The sequence below is a fragment of the Cydia splendana genome, chromosome 2, assembly GCF_910591565.1.
Source record: "Cydia splendana chromosome 2, ilCydSple1.2, whole genome shotgun sequence".
Classification (NCBI taxonomy): Eukaryota; Metazoa; Arthropoda; class Insecta; order Lepidoptera; family Tortricidae; genus Cydia; species Cydia splendana.
The window spans coordinates 18538312-18558702 of NC_085961.1; the positions used below are offsets into that span (position 1 = coordinate 18538312).

General features: G+C 36.5%; 2 protein-coding genes across 6 annotated transcripts in view; one reads left to right on the plus strand and one right to left on the minus strand.

The window, feature by feature from the left end:
* Positions 1 to 20391, minus strand: part of LOC134805322 (glutathione S-transferase D7-like) — a 58141-nt gene that overhangs the window by 2376 nt on the left and 35374 nt on the right. Inside the window, exons 1-6 of one of the 4 annotated variants that reach the window (XM_063778671.1) lie at positions 7564 to 7701; positions 6307 to 6407; positions 4686 to 4857; positions 4150 to 4208; positions 3880 to 4021; positions 3457 to 3621 (exon numbers count right to left, since the gene is read on the minus strand). In XM_063778671.1, the coding sequence (XP_063634741.1) occupies positions 3457 to 3621; positions 3880 to 4021; positions 4150 to 4208; positions 4686 to 4857; positions 6307 to 6356 (588 nt within the window). In that variant the 5' untranslated portion in view covers positions 6357 to 6407; positions 7564 to 7701. Of the gene's footprint in view, positions 1 to 3456; positions 3622 to 3879; positions 4022 to 4149; positions 4209 to 4685; positions 4858 to 6306; positions 6425 to 7563; positions 7702 to 20391 lie in introns of those variants that run through there. The other 3 variants (XM_063778678.1, XM_063778686.1, XM_063778663.1) reach the window with 3 other exon arrangements.
* On the plus strand, positions 8082 to 14066 carry LOC134805407 (uncharacterized). 2 transcript variants are annotated; one of them, XM_063778727.1, is made up of 6 exons: positions 8082 to 8247; positions 12111 to 12190; positions 12423 to 12515; positions 12601 to 12644; positions 13429 to 13513; positions 13793 to 14066. In XM_063778727.1, exons 3-6 carry the CDS (start codon positions 12423 to 12425, stop codon positions 13985 to 13987), a joined length of 417 nt encoding a protein of 138 aa, XP_063634797.1. In that variant the 5' UTR covers positions 8082 to 8247; positions 12111 to 12190; the 3' UTR covers positions 13988 to 14066. The 2 variants fall into 2 exon arrangements, with proteins under 2 accessions (XP_063634797.1, XP_063634791.1); XM_063778721.1 differs by lacking the exon at positions 8082 to 8247 and having other exon boundaries at positions 11914 to 12190.

Consider the following 20391-nt stretch of genomic DNA (forward strand, 5'->3'; position numbering starts at 1 on the left):
AATGGATTTTGCCAAATTAACTCTGTTTAGAAGAGGGGGTACGGATATCAACAAATTTAATTCAATAAATAATTATGTTCATTTAATAATACACTCAAAATTAAACGACAGTAAATTAATTGCCCCTCATTGCACAGTGCCATCTTTTGGGGAACTGAGTAAACATTAAATAATCAAGAAAACTAAAAATGAGTTGACATAGTTACATAGTGGTAAAATAAACACACATATCAAATTTATCAACACGCGTATAATTGCATAATTATTTAAAATTATTAATTTTCTCCTTCATGAATTATACCTAATCGTAATTATATCGCATCCATATCAAATCCATATACATACATATCGCCTCCTTTAAGCACTTAATAATGGCCACGAAGGTGGGTACATTGAAAAAAAACATTGACCTCTGTCATTTGCAGTGCCGGATTAACCCTTTTAAGCAAAATAAGCACTTGCACCTGCAAGGCGCTCTTCCTCAGCGAGTATGCGCCCACTGTTGGGCATACGCCTCTCCAAAACTCCTCCAAGCAGCCCGATTTGCTGCTTCTCTCCTCTAGAGTGGGCCTGCTATCTTTTTAATGTCATCCTCCCATCTTTTTGGAGGTCTGTGATCTGGTCTTTTTGAACGAGGCCTCCACGCTAGGACACGCTTGCTCCATCTCATATCATCTCTGCGACATATGTGCCCGGCCCAGGCCCATTTAAGAGTAACAATCCGTCGGCCGATGTCTACTATTTTGGTCCGTCGCCGAATCTCCTCGTTTCGAATTTTATCGCAGAGAGATATACCGAGCATACTGCGTTCCATCGCTCTTTGTGCAACTTTGAGCCTCTTCATTCCGCACATCGTTAGTGTCCACGTCTCGCAAGCGTAGGTCATAGCGGGCAGTACGCACTGGTTAAACACCTTGGTCTTCAGTGATTATGGTATTTTGGCTTGGAACACATTCTTTAGTTTACCAAAGGCAGCCCAGCCCATCTGTATCCTCCGGCTGATCTCCGCCATCATGGAGTCCGCCCCAAGCCTTATTTGCTGTCCGAGATAATTGTATTCTGTCACTTGTTCTAAAGGCTGGGTATCCAATGATATGGGGCTTTGGGATAAGTCTACTGTTGCCATAACTTTTGTTTTGTCCATATTCATTTTCTACGTCTAGGGGGCACCAAATCCGTAGGGAAAAAAACGCGCAGGCTGCATCAGCAATGCAGTCGTCGTGGAGTAGGTACCTACATGAAACTTTTATACATGTACAAGTACCCATCTGATAACGAAGGGTCGTAGGGATCAAGTAAGAGAGTGAGGGTACGTAAGAACATCTCCAACGTAGGCTTTCGATTCGACCTTACGCGGAGGCCCTTAAAGTCATGGAAAAAAATCTTGCTTTCGGGCTTGCGGCCAGCCGATTTTTTCGACATAGGTTGCCGATTTTATAGCGAATTTTGCTCTCTTGCACGCCAGATTTGTCGGCCAAGCCGAGTTGCTCCTTAGCCGCGATCCTGAGACCTAACTGTCAAAGTGTTATAAGGGGCCCCGTGAAAGCCGAAAACTAAAAGCATCCTATCAAGTAGCGCTTTCGAGTGAAGCCAAAGAGCGAGCAGTAGAAGAGTCGTGATTACATGCATAGATTCGATTTCAAGCCACTCTTTTGCAGTTAGGCGTTAGGTCTTATGCGAGGCCTTCTGCCTTACGGCAAAGTTGATCTTCTGCCTTAATTACACTTGGGCGTGAATCCAAATCCAAGCTTTCCTCTTTCGCAGCTGGGCCTTCTGCCTTGCTCACACTTCGCCAATTCAATTCACTTGGTCAATTCCAAGCTCTGCTTTCTTGCATTTGTTCTGTATGAAAACAACTTCGCTGAGACCCTTAAATATCGAGCCCTATGCGAAGCTAGGCTGATAGAAAAATGTCCCATCCCTTCTCCGCATGAGATCCTGGATTCGGGCCTGGTTGAGCCTAAAAGTAAAAATGTACAACTGTCTATCAAATTGCGTTTTTCATATCGAAAATTTTCGCGCTCGCTTCGCTCGCGTTTTCAATTACTTTCTAAGATATGATAAAGGTGACATTCGGGTGGCGACTGCAGCAGCATTACTCTGTTGCAACGTTACTGCTGCAGCACTGTCAATTTTCGTGATAAAATGATGTAACTGATTTCCATACTAAAAGTAAAAATGTACAACTGTCTATCAAATTGCGTTTTTTATATCGAAAAAATTAAGATATGATAAAGGTGCCTTTCGGGTGGCGACTGCAGCAGCATTACTCTGTTGCAACGTTACTGCTACAGCACTGTCAATTTTCGTGATAAAATGATGTGACTGATTTCCATACTAAAAGTAAAAATGTACAACTGTCTATCAAATTACGTTTTTATATCGAAAATTTTTCGCGCTCGCTTCGCTCGCGTTTTCAATAACATTCTAAAATATGATAAAGGTGACTTTCGGGTGGCGACTGCAGCAGCATTAGGTACTCTGTTGCAACGTTACTGCTGCGGCACTGTCAATTTTCGTGATAAAATTATGTGACTGATTTCCATTCTCAGCTGTAGGTAATGCAGCAATTAACGTCACTCGATTTACCAAAAAATTCAATGTAATCTTGATGACCCTAGGGAGAGGGGGCACCATGTTCTAGAAATGCTTAGGGCATCAAAATATCTTAATCCGGCACTGGTCGTTTGCGGAGTCAAACGATTTGGGACTCGCATTACCATGCCTACCCGAAAAAAATAGAATCGTGCGCGAAAGTCTCGCAACGCATTGAGGTTACAAGGGGCACGTGGTCTTCCTCAGGAGTCTGAAGAAGACCACGGTGAGTGGCGCTCTAGCCAGGCAGGCCGCTTCGCTTTGGCTCGCGCGCGTATACCTTACTGTATCCTCCGATATACACCTACTACTCTGTCGTTTAAATCACGTGTAAAATTTGAATAAGGGAAAAAAAACTATTGATTTGGAGTGTAGTTTTATTTAGTGGTACCTAATTGTAAAATATTTTATCTGGACTACAGTCCCCTAGGATATCCATCTGTCAACTTTACTTCAAGTTCCGCCTCCAGGGGAGAGGGAGAGAAATTAGGATTAGAAATTAGCCGCTTACTGACACAGACCGAATTCCACGCGGGCGGAGTCGCGGGCATAGCTAGTAAACATATAAAGCAAAAAGAAAGTTATAAAATATTTTGTAAAACCAAAGATTATGTTATAGTTAACCAATAAATTGATATAAAATAATTTACAACTTTTCTGGTGTGGCCACGAACGGTGCGGCAGTATCGTAAATTAAGTTCGTACCGGCAAACCCAAAGTAGACCAAAAATGAATATGGCCCAATAACAAAGAATTCATTTCAATCATCAAATTTTGAAGGAACCTATCAAGGTTTTGAAGGTTTCACGGTAAAATGTAAATTAGTTTTATTTACAACTAGTACTTATACGAGCTACTCACATCAAGATTAGTCAAAGTGACCACAATAGTGATGTCGGCGATAGTCATATTGTCTCCGGCGACGAAGGCCCGTCCTTCTAGCATGGTGTTCAGCCACCCCAGGGCTTCGTCTAATTTGGCCGCATTGTCTTCATTATACTCGTCACCATGAAATAGCATCGGAGCCTACATAAGAAAACAAATAGGTATAAATACCAGTTTTGTACCCTATCCAAAATCGTACAAAATGTGTAGACTTTATAAACAGTCGTACAGTCGTACATATATCACAACTACTATGGTTTTTATTTTAACGAAATGAAAATATCTTATTTTAGTAAAATAATCACAATGAACAATAGAACAGTAAGAAATCGGTAACACAATTATAACAATAAATCTTGTACCTACACAAATCGGCAGGATTAACAAAGAATTACTTACATAGAGATTAAAGTAACGAAGAAAGAGTGTTCCCATGTCAAAGTTCAGCCGACTGTCGACAAGAGCTCGGAGCCGTGGGTTTTTCGGGTATAGAGAGTCGTCACGCCCATATGCGTTCACCAAGTATGCCATAATTGCTCGACTGCAACAAGTAAAATACTTTAAGTTATACGGCATTAATTTGTGTGAATAAATAGTATTACTGCAATTGACTTTTTTAAGATAATGTGTGTAATAATACATAAATAAATTATTATATATGATTCTTACCTTTCCCATAAAATGAATCCATTGTCATCCATCGTTGGTATCGTGTGCTGCGGATTCATCTGTAAGCAAAATAGTTAGTTTAATTAGTTTAATAGTAATAAATAGTTTAATCAGTCATTTTAATCATAGGAACTTTTGAAAGTAAGTTTTCGTAGGTACTCTTGGCATTTTTTTTATTAGAGCCGCGAAAATTCGCAGAACAATGAATAGGTTTTTATAGTGTAACCTATATAAGTATTGTAACCTATATAAGTATTGTAACCTATATAAGTATAAGTATTGAGTTAGTAGCTAGAACAGTAGACTGTTCTAGCTACTAACTCAATTGATTTAAAAAATAAAATCCCAGGTTGGTAGACCAACCAACAGTTTTTTTAATATCTGGGATATAAAAACAAAGTATAGTATCGAAACCAAGACATCTTACGTATATTAGACAATGTTAAAGATGAAAAGAAGAAGGAGCAATCATAAAAATAAGCTACAAATTGCTCATCTAGGGGACACACGACATGAAGTGAAGTAGGTTTATGTACCTTTAAAAACTCAGGAGTCATATGTTGTCCCTCCATAATGTTTGTGAGCACCAGATCGAGGTCCAGCCCCATGACCCTCGCCAGCATCATGACCGCCCGGCACGGCGGGGACGGCGGCAAGTAGTACAGCTTAATCGGCTGGGCTGGCATTCTGGATCGCGCTGCTGCGGTGCTACAGAATTAAATACAGGATAAGTACCTATGTAGTGAGAAATAAACTTTTAAAGAATAATTATTATTAGTGTAACAAATTAGTAGTGTAATAATAACTGTCCGGTTTTTTACCCCATAGCTCAGTTCTTAGTCCATCGCTTTCACCCAATAACCTAGTTCATTTTATATTCCATCAACTCTCAATAGCCCTTACACCCTGGCGGGTGCTGCCTCTGCGTGCGTCCCATGACACGGGTAAGGGCAGCATCCGCTCGGTGTACCCCTTACATTTCATTAAAGTGTCAAAAGGGACTCTACGTGTTGGCTTCGGCTCCGCGCACGCCTCCCAAAGGTCCGGAACACCATTGTTCCGTGATGGGAAAAACTATACTATACTATAATAGGACAAATATTGTGTACTGTGTATAGGACAATAATTGTCCTATTATAGTATAGTTACTAAATTAGATACTGTCAGCAATACTATTAGTGTAGAGCCGAATATAATAGTTGTATGGTTTTATAACACGGCATACGGCCAGGGCTGGTGAATTATAGTTACGAAATTATCCATGCCATGGTATAGTCAAACCACCACCATCCCATATCAGTGTAAGACCATCATATGGCAATATTAGGCATTATACCATAACGCCTACGAAACTCTTCGTGGCAATATTCTCTAAATGTATAAAATAAAATACGACAGATACGACGCAAATAAGATAAAATCTCGCGTGTTATTTACAATACGTATTCGAGTATTTAAATCTGCAATTAAATTGCTATTAGGTATCGTAACTATAGTTTAATTATGTATGTATTTATAAGTTACATAGTTAAATTCCGTGTATGCAGCCTTATAATTCGTATGTAGGTAGGTAATGTGTACTCGTGATTGTGCTTGTTATATCTGATATTCCTCAATGAATTATGGACTTATCAGATTAAATTGAAAATTCAAATGGGTTATTTTTTAAATAAACATATACCTATAGTTTGTTTTAAGAAGCTCCATCTTATTGTTAAAAGGATCGAAATCTATAAAGACAGTCAATCACCATTGTTATTAAACAAATGAACGCTACTAAATTATGTTAGTAAGAAGAACACGACAAACCAAAGTTTTATGTTAAATAAAACATGTTAAGTGCAAGTATAATAGTTTAATTGTTGTTGTTTTGAATCTCAGCGGCGCTTAGCGCTTGATGCCAAGCGTGATAGAATAAAAGCCACACCACCTGCGGCAATACCCTATAACTATGTAAACGGTGTGCTCACATGCCTGCAATGTTCGCGAACTTTTACTAACAAGATCGGCTACATCAGCCACTTGCGAGCACACCAGCGACAGCAACGGAGTTGACAGCAGTCGCCGTGGCCGAAGTCGGCCGTGGAGTTAGTTATTATTAATAGTTTAATTTATCCCTGTTTCCGCTCCCATCTGTATTACAGCCAGATAACTCACCTATTGACGTAAATAACAAGGAAGATTGAAAATAATGTGAAACTCCTCATTTTGACCTTGCGTTGGCCTTCGTTGCCGATTCAATTATCCGCCGAATAAATCTAATGAACAGAAAACACTACTTGGATGTCAAAAGTCATGATACATGAATATAGTCAGCGAGCGAGCTCCGCTCAATAAGAGCTACCTTCATCAGTCCCAAATCCCCAGAGCTTGAAAGAAAGTATTATCAATCTTTTATTTAAAAAATATTATGCCAAAATCTCTGTAAACATATTCATATTTACAAAACACTTCGAAATGTTGGTATTTTCAATTTTATAATACGACGTAGGTACATTTGCTACACCCTATTTCAGGTCCATATGATACCAGGCATAAGAAATATGTAAATATGTACTACTCAAAAATGTACCATGGAAGCAAGAAATAAATGAATCTGAATACATAAAATTATCCAGGTGTCGTTGCCGTTGTTTTCAGACAGGCGCTTAAATATATTCTGTCAGTTTTAAAATTGTGAGTGTCTGTTAAGATGTAGGTACCAATGTAAAACAAATGTGTGCGTGTGGTTACCATACTAATATAAATCCATTACATAATATCCACGTGTTTTCTTTATGGCATAATTGTCCTTTACTTGCACTATAATTGTTTATAGGTACTTAATTATTAAATGAACTTAACATAAGTATAACATCCCACATATTATACCTGATACCTATTCTAGTACTAAATGATTAACTTTTCAATGTTATTTAAATCATTTTTATTTGGAACTTGGTAATTGGTATTCATTTGTTTTGATTCGTTCGATTTTAAAACCAAACAAACTAAATCTTATAATTTCACTGCCAATATTTCTTGCACGGTCTGAAGAATAGTTTAAATATTAAACCCTTTTATCCGTTAGCACAGTTAATTGTAATGGGTATTTATCCTAGATTATTAATGATTTTTTATGTTGACTTGTATATACATTTTGGCATAGGTAATCAATGAGTTTGTTTTTATTTTAAATCAGATATCTTACATATTTCTGCACACTCATTATTATTTATTTTTGATGCACACTCAATAGATTGAAATGGAAAAATACGACTACTTAGATCTAATTCAGCAAACTGAAAAATAATTAAAAGTTAAATAAAAATAACGTGAAAAATATAACGGGTGTTCTTGGAATTCAATTGGCTGTAATTCAAATAAAAGTTGTTTCTGTGTTGTGTAGGTACGAGTACGAGTGGTACAACTCACTTTGCTGATTGTATTTTTGCCGCAACGGTTTTGTCCATACACTGCCCCAGTTTAACTAATTCCACGATAAACTTTCTATTCAAAATATTTCTTTAGAACAGCAAGCACTAAAAGCACCAATCGCAAAAAGTATTTCAATTAACTTTGGGTAGAATGTATACAATATATTGTTAGTTCAATGTTCAGCGACCATGTCTCAGTCCAGTTGTAAACGAACGTTACAAGTAAGCTGTTATATACGGTAACTTAAAAAAAATGGCGACGCAACGCTGACCAGAGGATTAATGAATAGCAACTGATTTATGCCACAATCACCTGAAATGATAGGCACTGCTAGTACTTTAGTAGTATTCAGAAATAAAAATGTAATATATATATAGTAACAATTCAATATGAATATCGGTACTTCACGCTCACACACATGAGGTTGACTCTAAAGGGAAAGAGTGCGTAGTCAATACGTTTTCGATGTCAGTTTTGTTGATTCGAGAATAAGGCCATTTGTTTGTTATGGTTATGAGCACCATAGAAACGATGGGCGGGAAAGATGCCTCGTCATTATGACTGGACACGTAACCCTGGAAAAATTGAATCATGCACGACTTATTTCTATGAAAAACTTAAGGATGAAAATAAGTGAAACTTTGTTAAATAGAAACACATAACGTAATGGTTTATGAGGAGGTATACCAATATCCACTGTGGTAAATATTTACAAAATTAGATGTATAATCTGTCTTGAATTCTGAGCACCATAGAAACGATGGGCGGGAAAGATGCCTCGTCATTATGACTGAACACATACTACAGTCATGTTACTGTCCACTCATAATAGTCATAATACATAGCTAAATTATCTAGTGTTTTGGACACCTATTTGATTAATAGCATTACGTACGAAGCAGAACCCAACCAAACATGGTTATGTAATTACGTGCATAAATATGTAGGTATACAAAGATGACAAAATAGTTAGTAGTAAGTAGCTATTTGATTAGTTGCTAAAATACATCAAATAGCTAGCTATTAGCAACTTAGGATATCCATCAATCCCACCATCAATTATGTCCTTATTTTGTGGCCTTGGGATATATTTTTCGATTTCACTTTTTACTGATTATAGACTACTTATACAAAATGTGGTTAAAACGCTCTATAAAAATACATATTTGAAAAGGAAAAAAATGGAGCTTATTTGTGCAAAAGTTGGCCCATTAACTTCACACATAAATAAAAAGAGGTAGTTCAAAGTTTGTAGGATTTATGTAATGTCTAAAAATATCGAATTAGAATGAAATAATTAAGAAATGGGTTATAGTTTAATGTTTTGCGAAACCGTATACTTTTGGCTACGGAACCGAACACTGCATCATAGCATGCAGCTCGGTGACGTCAGGCGTCGCATTCTTTGGTGAATCGCCGAGATAACCTTTAGCAAACGTATCTTTTACCGAGAAAGTCATGAGCTGTTTGTCCATTTTTTATGCTAGAACAATATCCAAAACAAAAATGAATAAAAAAAAGTAAAGGATTTTTATGCCAATTTTTTATTTAAGATAACCAAAAGTTCAATAACGACGTTAATGAGAAGGTAGAACTTATTACTTAAATTATAAAAAAAACCTAACCGTTTACTTTTAAGCTACCATCATTAAAATGTCCGTTTTAATATCCGAGTTGATTCCACAGGTATCGACAAATTTAATCAGGTTAATAATAAATACTCTTACCTACTTATGAAGGTATTTCAATCATTGTGACTATATGAGACTGATAATAATCATAGGATCTCAAGTTTACCCTAGGGATAGACAGGTACCTACGATATCGGAATTTACTGGTACGATTTAAGAATACTTAAGCCTAAATCGTACCTTTTACACTTTTTGTATTTTTCTTAGAAGTTAGTAGTAGTAGTAGTAGAGCCATTTATTCCAATAAATATTACATTTAGTTTACAAATATGCAATTATTGTTATTATTTTATATAGACAGATTTAGTATTAATAATATTTTCATTTAGATTATTGTTCCATGCATTAATATAATATTTTAATTTTATAAGTAATTTAATAATTCTATTCTATTTCTTAATTATTTATTGAGATGTCCATTTGTGGACATAGGCCTCCTCCATCGTGTGCCATGTATTTCTGTCCGTGGCAATATTGACATATTGTCATTATTGTCTTAGAAGTTATTTGAATTCAAATTGAAATTTTTATTTTAGTAGATTATACTGAATAAATAAAAATCCTAGAAACATCAACTGAATGTTCTTTTCTTATTTATATTTCCAGATAATTAGCATTTTCTCTTAGGGGGTACGAATTAGTCAAGTTTCCCCTACTCGTAGGTAAAGGTAGGTAGGTAGTAGTTCAATGATTCAGAAACACTTACTCTTATTTGTACATGCAAACAGAAATAGTATATAAAAGACGATATTTATCACTTATGATTTATTTTAAAACTTACATTTTAAACGGAAAATATAGCACTTAATTCACTTATCATCTAAAACTTCAACTGTGGACGCACTACTGGCATTGTCGATTTCTTTTACTCTATCTAACTCGCTGGCCATTTCGTTTTCGTTTCGGGCTTCAGTCGGTTGGTTAGAATCCGTCCCTTCTGTCAAATCCGTCTTGATAGAGTTAATCCTTTCCCGCGGTTCATTCTCTGTGTCACTTTGATTGATTTTCACTTTTTTGCTCTTCGAGTTGCCCATTTTGCGTTTGGAGTTGCGAAACGCGCAGTTGGCTATGGATCAACGTTTATAATGGGATGAAGATAACAGTCGAGATAACCATGCAATCTTTACAATTAAAAACAATGCAGCGCCAGATAATAATTTGATGATAAGAACGACTCCTAGCTCACTAAGAGAAAGCAAGTATGCAACTGACTTAAAACTATTTTCGTAAACATATATGTTGAGTTGAGGCTTGAAAGATAAGATGGCAATGACATACCCGTATGTGTTATGTGCCGGGTATCTGTAGGTCGTTTGAGTACCTACAATTCCGTTGTTTTCCTATTCGTTACACAAACGAAATTTTTTTTTATGTATGTTGTACATTTGGAAGATGATTTTTTTTATTTTATAAGAGGAATTCGACTCATTTTATAAACAGTTGTGTAAATAATGACGAACATTCGTAAACGTAGAGCTCAATTGTTTATGAGTGAAGTCACAAGTGGAAGCAAAATAACAATGTCTACATACAAGCTTGTGATAAGACTAGTCGCCTTCCTTAGTCACAAAGTAGACAGTGACGCATTCATTTTTAGCAATAAAAAAATGTATATCTTTGCAAGCGTATAAAAACTACAACCATGGGTAATTTGTATAGATAATTTAGAGTTGAAGTTTGATACGCTAATTATTTGTTCTAACAGGCTTCGGCGTATGACTAATGAATTTTCATACATTGTGTAGTCCAGCGTAACCTACCCTATCCTTAAGTCAACTGTAGAAAAATCTGACCCTTTAAAACATACAGTTTTCCATTCCATGCATAGATTTATCTGCTATTCGGTGGTCTATCCAGTTTTTCCCATATTGCCTTAGATGGTGTATCCCTACCAGTCTGCTCTGACTTCCGGTACCTTGGGTCATTGATCCAAAGTGACGGAAACATCGACCGAGACGTGAAAAATAGAATAAATGTGGGATGGATGAAATGGCGACAGGTCTCTGGAACAACTTGCGATCCACGAATGCCCCTTAAACTTAAGGGGAAAATATACAGAACGATCGTGAGACCTGTTGTAATGTATGGATCAGAATGCTGGGCGTCGAAAGTAGCGGATGAAAGAAGAGTGCACGCAGCGGAAATGAGAATGCTGAGATGGATGTGTGGAGTGACGAGAAAGGATCGTATTAAGAATGAGTATATAAGAGGAAGTTTGAAAGTAGCTCCAGTAACGGAGAAAATGAGGAGTACTAGGTTAGCGTGGTATGGGCATGTAATGAGGAGGGATGAATGCCATATAGGCAAAAGAATGTTAGGGATGAATGTTGATGGACGGAGAGCGTATGGTAGACCCAAAAAACGATGGATGGATTGTGTGAAAGAGGATATGAGAAAGAAAGGAGTGAGTGCTGAGGAGACGAAAGACAGAGGAGAATGGAAGAGAAAAACATGTTGTGCCGACCCCACATAACGTGGGATAAGGGCAGGGGAAAGAAGAAGAAGAAGAAGCATAGATTTATCTGCAGCCCAGCAACTGTCCTAACCTAACTTTATCGGCGTTTGATAAATGTACTTAGTTGAAGATTGTACTATCTGACATTTGCATTTATTGGGATATGAATTACTGATACCTACCTCGTTAATAACTAACACGTAATTAGAATAATTAATGAATTGAATTCCGTACGTCACTTACGTACGAATATGTCATTTATTAATATGCTCAATTGGCGCTAATTAAGACTCCAAAATTGCTTTCTAAAATACTAAGGTGGCAAAAAGAAATGTGGCTGGCTATTAGTAAATGGCGTATTTAGTCATTACTATGATTTTATGGTATATTTATAGGAGTACTTCCACGATGGCCTATCATATCCGAGACCTTCGTCGAACATATCGCATCACTATCACCATTTAAAACCAACACTAAGGTGAGATAAATGTAAATGCTAATTCAAATTTTTGTTTCCATTATTTCAGAGCTACAGCTGGGTTGTCAATGTGTTTGACCCCAAGATCCGTGACAACTGTTTGTTAGCCGGTATCTTATTTATATACCTATAGGTACTGACTTGCCAGAGCCAAGGCGCGCACTAAGCGCCAAGAATAGTAGTCGGTTTTAGTACCTAAATATGTTTCACTGAAAAAAATTTTTTTTTTCAGATGTCTGTACAATTATTTGCCTTTGCTCTTCTCGCCTGCATAGTAACTGCCTACGGCGCAAAACTGAGCGATGCTCATAAGTTTCATAACACAGTAAGTAACACTTAGCAAATTTAAGAGATTAATTACGACAACTTTTTCTAATTGTGGATATAACTAATGCTGTTTTTCCTTTCAGGAGATCGTACCCGTAGAAAGAGAAGGACGAATTTTAGTAGTGCCGTAAGTTAACAAATAACAATTGTTAGATGTTTGCGACTGAGTTATGTGAATGCGAGTAATATGGACTTTGAGACCTCTGCTACCTTTGTAAAGACGGCGGGACGGTGGGCAGTGAGGGCAGGGTAAAAGATCTTCAGTGGCGTTGTTGCTGGCAGTGCTAGGTCCATTTTGGTGAGCGGATGTTGATGGGGTTTGTGACATAAGGCTAGGGAGCATTAACTATATAATAGGCTAAATACAAGCTAAATACTATGTCTTAAATATAAGTAACAAGAAATAAAATAATATAAAAACACCACTGCACTAAATGAATCTTCTGCACAGGATATGTTTTTTTATTCAAGGCCGAGAAGGAAGAGAAGAGCCGAGCTAACAAAATTCGAACACTGTTGAGAATTGGCACTGATACAGCATGCACTTTTCAAAGTGTAGTTTCGATAATTGGTGGAATATTTTCACAGAAATATTTGTTAGTAAACATTTTCAATGTTGACATATGGTGTCAAACGACGGGGCATCGAGGTGCACCACACGCAGGCGGCGCCAGCCCGCGCTGCGGACTCCGCAGAGACAGTGCTGCTGTGCGGCTTGTCTATAGCTCGCGAGCGGATCTTAGGGATATCGGCAAACGATATATATATAAGATTAATTTTATGAAATTTTGTGGAAGAGAAATAAAATAGTGTGTCAATGTCAAAGTGTCAAAGTTTTTTTTTTCTTTTATTGTTAGATTACAGTTGAATGTTTAATGACCATGTTTATTTAATTTGTATTTATTTTTTAGGACTTTGGGAGACGTGATTTTTACAGGGTTAAAAGTTACTTGGTTCCTCATTTCAACGGCCTGGTCTCTCATTGGCTACAAACTGGTAAGCAAAGCAATATGTATTTATTTTTAATATTAATTATTTCGTATTCAAGATAGGAGTGTTTGACCTGTTTCAATTAGTTTCCTACCCAGGCCCTAACTTGCTGGTTGCTCAAATCAAACTATTATATTCATTCTTAAGTTGAATAAAAAATATTTGGATGCCTACAAAGACATTCGTATCGTATCTATAATATTTTATTTAACTTTTAAACCGAAAAGAGTGGGACTTTTAAGATTTAGTTTTTTGTTTATTTTATTAATTTATTGTATTTTCCAGGCGGCCATCACTGTGCTAGCCGACGTGGCCATCTGGATCGCGCACAACTGTCTCCACGCGATCATCGGTGCGGCGGTGACGCTGGCCTTCTGCAAGCTCACCGGCAAGTGCAGTCTGGACTACGCCGAGTACGAGCCGGAGCTCGCTCTGGCTGCTAAGCACCTCACCGACGGCACTGCCAAATTTACCAGTTAAATTGTAGAATACTTGCGTCTTACGTTGTTTCCAGTTTCCATATTTATTACACATGAAATAAATTAATTTTAAAGAACCTTTGCACATTTTTTTACTCATCTGCCTAATACATAAATGGTCTAAGAGGTAGGCTACGGAAATAGGTTTGCAATTTATAGAGCAAAGAAATCCTTCTAGTTAGTGTGCCATACTATAATTATTAATTAATCTGGGCGTCTGGCAGCTTTTCAGCGGTGGGTGTGACAGTGGTTGGGCAACAAAGGGGTTGTAAAAACAATTGAAGGTGTGCAATTTATAGAGGGGACCGAAAACGGTACCTTATAGTAATAAGATAAAGTAAAGATAAAATTTGACCCAGTAAATGAGATGACTTGGCACTTTTTCCCGCATCTTGGAAGTCACCTGGCACTAATTTTCCCCCAATTAAAACGCCTGGCAATGTTATATTCGAATTAAATACATAATTAGGTATTATATATCACACCAAACTCAGAGCTCTATAGATTGTACACCTTCAATTTATTTGACACCTCTCACACCCACCGCGGAACAGCTGCCAGGCGCCCGAATTAATTAATAATGATAGTATGGCACACTAAATAGAGGGATTTCGTTGCTCTATAAATTGCAAACCTATTGCCGTGCCGTAGCTAGCTCTCAGTCTATAAAGAAGGTTGCGTTGCAATACTTGCAATTATTGGTGCAGCTCTGACAACGCTAGCTTCCTGGCAGCTACCCAACATTACATTAGCAGCATGAATATATTTTTAACTTTCTGTGTAACTACCCGTATAATAATTTAGCTACAATTTGTTATAATATACGGTTTATTATTTATTCAAATAAACATTCCCGGAATCATCAACGCAGTAAACTATCAGAACAGCGGATATGCGTCATCGATACCTACATGTCTCTGCACGTGAAACTAACTACAGATCATTTAAAAATAATCGTAAATTACCAGTAATATAGAGTTGCGTTGAGTTATTATACGTCGCTTAATGGCCTACAATATTTTGCTTGTCACATAGGGTCTAATCTTCAGTATCTACATACATTACCTACCTCTGTGTAGACTGACATTTTCATTCGGAAATAATTATAACCACAAGGTACCGTGACCAGCTCAACACAGTCACAGAATAAATAATAGGACTATAGGTACAGAAGACTCACTCTCTAACAAAACGCGTCTGTTACGATCAGGACAGATATGGCCGCTAGGTGGCGACAGCGCCACGCGTAGCTTTGGCTAGCCACCAAAATTGGTGTGGAACGGATGTACTTTTAGCTACCTGTGAGTGAGCCACGCCTGACACAGTAGAGGTAGGAACTAACGCACCGAGCGCAGTGTACTTACTTCCCTGGGCCATAAACTTTTTGCCAAATGTCACTTGTTAGTTTTTAGGGTTCCGTACCCAAAGGGTAAAACGGGACCCTATTACTAAGACTTCGCTGTCCGTCCGTCCGTCCGTCCGTCTGTCACCAGGCTGTATCTCACGAACCGTGATAGCTAGACAGTTGAAATTTTCACAGATGATGTATTTCTGTTGCCGCTATAACAACAAATACTAAAAACAGAATAAAATAAAGATTTAAATGGGGCTCCCATACAACAAACGTGATTTTTGACCAAAGTTAAGCAACGTCGGGAGTGGTCAGTACTTGGATGGGTGACCGTTTTTTTTTGCTTTTTTTTTTTGTTTTTTTTTTTTTTGCATTATGGTACGGAACCCTTCGTGCGCGAGTCCGACTCGCACTTGCCCGGTTTTTCAGTATTTTTTATTGGTATTCAGGACAACAACAGCCGTTAATGTACAACTTACAAAGTACCTATTATTACATAATATTAGGCCAATAACAGTTATCCGTTGGTTGAAATAGTTATTTACGATACAAGTGCGGAAAAGAGGAAATTGGAAACGAGTGGCGATAAATTAAAACACGACCGAAGGGAGTGTTTTAAATCGACATGAGTTGCGAATTACCTATTCGCACGTGTATCGCACAACGTTTTACAGTACATATGGCCCTTTAAACTTTTGACATACGCACGAAAAGTGCTATTTTACGCCTAGTGCGGGAAAATAGGACCATATGTACTGTAAAATAATATATATACAGATGCATATATTATTAATTAAAACAAATTAATATTTAAAATGCAGGCCACATAGAAATCAGTACCTAAGTGATCAATAGATCGATACATGATTAATATGAAAAGTGAAGTTAGAGGTTAGTAGGTACACAGTAATTTTGCATGAATTTAATAGGAAAATGCCTTAACTTATATATTATAGTTTTAATTCATGTTATAATTTAAATTGCACTTGTAAATAATTTAAGTAAGCACTCTTTTACCCATCACTATTTTGCTCTCCTATAAAAAGTAACTATTATATTTACTATATTTTATGTAGGTATATGTGCTCGGTTATACCCTTGCATAAGAGACCAAAATATTTTTATTTAGCTAAGATTAAGCCAATGATGAAAACTCCTACATTAGAATGCTATATAATAACTATTATACTTTATCTGTTTTTTAAGCAATATAGGTATCTAATAGGTACATCATTTTTGACAAATGATAATTTGGGTAAAATAGTTTGCGATGTTTATTAATAGGTTCAATTTGCACTAATTAAGATTGGATAGCATGTATTTTTGTGAAAATAAGTAAACTCTATATCAATATACTTAGCAATTTATCTCTATGTTTTAGGTCAACCTAAATGTATAGTCCTAAGAATATTAGAAACATAAAAAAAATTACAAGTGCGAAATGTCACGGACCGTGTAGTGTGACTTCCCCAGATTTTGTGATATTTGATTTTTTTTTTTAAATATGAAGTGTTTTGCAATCATTTATATCAAATATAAAACACTAATCCTTGTTCTACAACACTGTTTAAAAATTGTATAGATTTATAACGATTTTATATAATTTTAAACAACATACATTTTGTGATTAGTTTTCGCATCACCACCGCGCGTGGTAATATAAACATGCGGTACTCGGTAGAAAATTATCTTTACTACTGGCAGCCTTATTAAAGTTTTTTTAGAACAGCAACACTGTGTTGTTGTAAGAAGGGTTACCGCGAAAACCGAAATTCGCAAATTGCGGGGATCTTTCTCTTTTACTCTAATGAAGGCGTAATTAGAGTGACAGAGAAAAATACCCGCAATTTGAGAACTTCGATTTTCGCGGTTATAGCCCAGGTTTACAAATGGCCGAAGGGTAAAGTTTTGTCGAAAATTATATACTTATTTGTGTTCATTTGAAAAAACGGTCAACCTTAATGCGTCACCGCCGTGTTAGAGTTTTAAAAGTAAGTTGCAGTTTCACGTTATTGTTTGTAACATAAGATATACCTCATACATTGCAGATTAAGCTAATTATTTAACATTTGCAAAATCAAAGGAAATGTTTTTGTAATATCGAACATGTTCCAAATTATCACGACCGTGGCCTCAAAAATCTGTCACCGCCACGGACTTTTGAGTCCACGTTTGTGACATATAGATACGTGGTCGTGTTATTCTTAATTCGTTTAATTAACTTAGAGGCAAATGCACTTTTCAGAAATGCATTTTTATTAGCTACAGATCATTTGCTATTATTGCCCGACTGCCAAAGCAAAAAAAATGTTTTTTGCTTGTATGTATGTATGATGTGTATCGAATTCTTTGTCACGCTCTACAGCCTTTATAGTTTGACGGATTTCAACGTCTGAGCTGTCATTAGGTTTGTAGTAGTCATAGGAGTGACTTAGGCTGTGTTAAAATAACTATATAAATCAAAATAGCCAAGTTGGCCACCAAAATACCGAAATGTCACGACTGAGGGACACTTTGTCACAACCGTGTTTATGTACTCATTTTATTTACCTTTCCTGAGGGTATTAAGCTTGACCATATGAATCAAAAAATTGCTTTTTGTATGTACTTTTGATATATGTAATAATATGTGGTATTATCTATGAAAAGGGAACTTATTGTCGATGGCGCTTACGACACTAACATCGATGAGCACAAAACGTAGTAGTTTAAAATTGGAGATTCTGGCCCATTTTAGTTATTTTGATTTCCAATTTAGCAATTAAGTTTCTTTGATTACTGGAACATTCAATGTTGCTGTCTATCCAATGCGGAGGTCAATTTATGTTATGTGACGCTGATGAACTTATCAGTCATCGGGTTTAAAGGTCCCTTTGTAGTTTTTTATAAATAACTCGTAAACGGTGACCTGTAGCAAAAATGTTCTGATACATAAGTAATCTGCGTAAAATTGTCTACATTAAATATTCTATACACTTTTTCGCTAGGATCAGTATTTAAAAAAATATTTAAGGTAAAAAGTTAAATATGATCAATTGTTAATATTTTTTGTAAATAACTCGTAAACGGTGGCCTGTACCAAAAAATGTTCTGATACATAAGTAATCTACTTAAAATCTACTCACACCAGAGGATGCTGAAGACCGGACGCTTAGCTAAAACGCTAGGTTGAAGGAGAAGAAGATTGATCCTAGCGAAAAAGTGTATAGAATATTTAAGGCGCTCTTATACTCGAGTTTTACGTTTTCAAGGGGGTGAAGCAGACGAGTGGTAGAACGGGCAGGCGGGCGCCCCGCGCGGCGCACCGCACCATTCCCGCGCAGCACGTCTACGTCCTTATTCTGACGACATCGGTATTCTGAATCGTCAGTTCCGAGATTTTTAGTTCGGCAATTAATATTGAAAAAGATTTATTAGTAAATTCGAATTTTGATGAGTACTTAATGAAATTAAAAACCGGACAAGCGCGAGTCGGACTCGCCCACTGAGCCCACCGAGGGTTCCGTACTTTTTAGTATTTGTTGTTATAGCGGCAACAGAAATACATCATCTGTGATAATTTCAACTGTCTAGCTATCACGGTTCGTGAGATACAGCCTGCTGACAGACGGACGGACGAACGGACGGACAGCGGAGTCTTACTAATAGGGTTCCGTTTTACCCTTTGGGTAGGGAACCCTAAAAATGGTAGGTAAGACGGTGAGGTCGGTGAGTGTACCTAAATAATTGTTAATTATATGTATACAATATGAGTGTATGTATACTTGACTGATCATGTTTTTGTAAAAATCGATTTCGACTGGCAAAACATATTATTTTTTGGCAACCGGGTTTTTTAACCTAATTAGACCCCGCTGAATCCGAAATTGCCGGTTGATTGATCGAATTCTTGACTGGAAGTGAGATAGTTGATATTAAAGGTCCCTTTTTTTTAGTTTTTCGTAAATAACTCTTAAACGGTGGCGCATAGCAAAAATTTTCTTAAACATAAGTAATCTACATAAAATTGCCTACAAGAAAGATTCCGTACAATTCTTCGCTAGGATCAATATTCAAAGAGATATTAAGGCGGGAAAGTTAATTATAATCACTTTTTGAAGGTCTCTTTTTTTAGTTTTTCGTAAATAACTCGTAAACGGTGGCCAATATAAAAAAAATTGTTAAACGTTAATAATCGACACAACATTTTCAATAAAAAAAGATTTAGTACATTTTTAGCAGGGATCAATATTTAAAAAGATAATAAAGAGGGAAAGTTAATTATAATAAATTCTAAGGTTCCTTGTTTTTATTTTTTCGTTAATAATTTGAAAAGTATGACTCATAGCAAAAACAAATTTTACACAAATAATAAACATAAAATTTCCTACAAGAAACATGTAGAACACTTTTCTCTAGGATCAATATTTAAAAAGACAAAGTCAATTATAATCCGGTAAGTCAATTATAATCAATTTTAAAGTCCCTTTTTAGTTTTTTGTAAATAACTCGTAAACGGTGTCCCATAGCACAATAGGTTTTTATGAATAAATAATCTCCATAAAATTTTCTGCAAAAAACATCTGAACACTTTTCTCTAGGATCAATATTTAAAACGATATTAAAGGAAGAAAGTTAATCACAATCAGTTCACAGGTCGCTTTTTTTTCGTAAATAACTCGTAAACGGTTGCAACGCGGGCAGTTGCAAAAAATATTATACATAAATATTGAACATAAAATTGTCCACAAAAAAGGTTTTGTACACTTTTTCGCTACGATCAATATTTAATGAGGTATTAAAGGGGGTAAGTTAATTATAATCAATTTCCAGGTCCCTATTTTAAGTTTTTCGTAAATGACTCGTAAACGGTGGCCCATAGCAAAATAGGTTCTTAATGTTAACTAACCCCCCTTGGCTAAAAAGTGGCCTCCATGTTTAAAATTCATTTGTTTACGTAAGATGTCCGTCTTTGGGTCACGAATTTACATGTGTGTACCAAATTTCAACTTAATTGGTCCAGTACTTTTGAAGAAAATGGGCTGTGACAGACGGACAGACAGACAGACAGTCGT